The sequence below is a fragment of the Delphinapterus leucas genome, chromosome 20 (genome assembly GCF_059928025.1).
Source record: "Delphinapterus leucas isolate spDelLeu-1000000601 "Yukka" chromosome 20, BTC_Dleu_Yukka2, whole genome shotgun sequence".
Taxonomy (NCBI): Eukaryota; Metazoa; Chordata; class Mammalia; order Artiodactyla; family Monodontidae; genus Delphinapterus; species Delphinapterus leucas.
Window position 1 is genome coordinate 24,289,880 of NC_143148.1, and position 2,881 is coordinate 24,292,760.

Consider the following 2,881-nt stretch of genomic DNA (forward strand, 5'->3'; position numbering starts at 1 on the left):
AACTTGAAGACAAAGCAATGGAAACTATCCAAAAAGAAATACCAAAAAAAAAAAAAAGAGAGAGAGAGACTCTAAAAAAGCAAAGAAAGAAAGAAAAGATGAGAGCAATAGTGAGATATGGGACTTCAGGAGGCCTAATATGTGTATAATCAGTCTCCAAAGGAGAGGGAAAGAAATAATGGACAAAAAGTTTCCAAATTTGATGAAAACTGTAAATCCACATATATGAGAAGCTTAATGAACACAAAGGATAAGAAAAATCACTCCTTGTCATTCAGGTTTCAGCTAAAATGGCACCATCTCAGAGAAGCCTTCCCTTACCACCAAACCTTAAGTAGCATTATGGAATTATCTTGTCTTAAAAATTGTTTACTTTTTATTGCATATCCCTAAATCCTCCCCTCAGTGTAAGCTCCACAAGGACAGGCCCTTTTCTGCATTCTTTACTAGAACAAACACATAGGCACTGTGTTCCCAGGACCTAGCAGAGCACCTAGCATTGAGAAGGTACTCAATACATATTTTATGAGTTAATGAATAATTTTATCCATTCCTAACCTTTAGTAAAGAATTCCTGTTTCAAAATCCTTCTCAAATGATCAAAACCATTCTTTTTGCATTCGCAACATTTCCTTTTGCTCCCAGATTAATATAATGTTGCCATTGAACAATAAGGCATTTATTAGTACTAACTGTCTTTCCCTAAAAGTAGTCACCTCACCATTTCTCGAGGAATGACCTATAAGAAAACAGTGCTTCCAGGCCAGATTGACTCCAGGCAAGGTTCTGGCAACACTGCTGCCAAGTCTGACATCCACCTTTCCAGAGAACATATTCTTAGTTCTCCAGTAGAACATCATTCCCATCAAAACAGCGGTTTACTGGACAGCTATTATAGGCAAACATTTTACACTTTATATATATTATTTATTTAATCTATGATGAGATTACAGATAAGGCAACTGAGGCCTAGGAAGGTGAAGTAATGTACCTAGTCACATGACTAGTAAGTAGCAGAATATAAATCTAAGTCTGTTTGACTCCAAAATGTTGTTCTTTATACAACACTGAGATGAAATTTAAAGTGTTACGAAATTGCGGCTAAGTATCAAACAGCATATATCTCTGTAGGAGGGATATAACTTTCAGCCTGCTTTCCATCTAATAAAATGAAAAAGACAAAATTAGTAGCTCAATCACAGAGCCTCTACTATTGTCTGAGATGATAATCAACAACAAACACTTGCCTCAGAGATGATAATCAACAACAAACACTTGCCTCAGCCAAGGTATTTTCTCTTAAAGCTAGGAAGATTTAAAGCTAGGAAGACCTGAAGTCTTGAATAGAGGGAAATTATTTTACAAAAATTCATGTATCAAAGATATGTGACTATACAAAGAAAATGAAGTTTCTACATTCTAGAAGATTGGTTGAAGGGAAACAGAATACCTTTCATTAACTCTAAGATGTACTTTCTCATTTTTCACATTTCAGCATCTCTGAAGTTCATGTGCATCTTATAACCAATAGTGTCTGACCATCACCCAGGCAGCAGTTTATGGTGTGGCTATCAATTTACGTGAGTGAATTCAGCCATAGCCATTCACATTATCATCGTTTCTATGTCTAAATAAGTCCAAAATAACTTTTTCAAAAAGTTGTTCAAAATATATTTTTCCTTTTTTATGGAGCTATAACTGACGTATAACATTGTACAGCTTAAGTTGTACAATGTGTTGGTTTGATTCATTTACATATTGCCATAGGGTTGCTACAGTAGTGCTAGCTAACACCTTTATCATGGCACATATTTATAATTTCTTTTTTTATAGTGAGAATAGTTAAGATTTAGTCTCTTAGCAATTTTGAAGGTTGTAATACAGTATTGTCGACTATAATCCCTATGTTGTGCATCAGATTTCCAGATCTTATTTATCCACTAGTTGTAAGTTGGTACCCTTAAACAGCATCTTCTCAGTGCCCCCACCCCCAGCCCCTGGTGACCACCATCCTCATCTCTGTCAAAATAACTTTTTTAACTTCATGCTGTTTTACCTTTATTGGGGTTTGTTTTCTAATAATAAGAACAATTTATATACTTTGTGAAGAAAAAAAAAACGCTTCAGAATATACAGTAAAGTGCAAAGAAGGAAATTGAGATAACACTGTTGATAGGTAATATTTTCCACAATTTTTGCACAGGTGCATATATATGTGTGTATATATACATATATATATGTGTGTGTGTGTGTACACATAAAACTGGAAAACACATACATACATACACACTGTAATATTACATCTATATCAATTAACTAATCTATACTTTTCACAATATGATACTATCAGATGCAGGTTTGCATTATGCATTTCTAACCTGGCAACAAGTTGTGAACATTCTCTGCATCAGTAAATGGCTTTCCCCAGCGTGGTTTCTAACAATGACAGATTCACTCAACATGTGCTGCATCCCATTTAAGCAATTCCCGGTTATTGGGCATGTATAGGTTGTTCCGTTTCTCTGTCCCTGGCAATGTTGAGATGGGGCATACCTGATGGTCCCATGGTGTCGGATAAGGAAGTGGGGGAGTTGGAACCCTCCTTGCCCATCTGGTCTTGTCTTCTATGTCTGAGGTGGGTGGTCATGTAGCCCAATTTGCCCTGGTAGAGTAATGTCTGATCAGGGTATGAATGAGGAATGCACAGAAGAGGACACCGCCCACTGCTGTCACCATGATGAGAAATACCAGCAAGGATCCTGAGATAGTGAAACCTTTGCTAAAAGCAGTCCTGTGCCAGGGCACCTGGAGCTGGACTTCCTGATATCTGTATCTGCCCATGTGGTCCCAGATCAGATTCAGGAAGGTAATTTTTTCTCTG

General features: G+C 36.8%; 1 protein-coding gene across 1 annotated transcript in view; it reads right to left on the minus strand.

Moving 5' to 3' along the window:
- CEACAM18 (CEA cell adhesion molecule 18) overlaps positions 1–2,881 on the minus strand; it is a 4,940-nt gene continuing 2,059 nt past the window's right edge. Inside the window, 1 exon segment of the mRNA XM_089902469.1 lies at positions 1–2,879. Coding sequence (XP_089758595.1) covers positions 2,644–2,879 — 236 coding nt within the window. The 3' untranslated portion in view covers positions 1–2,643.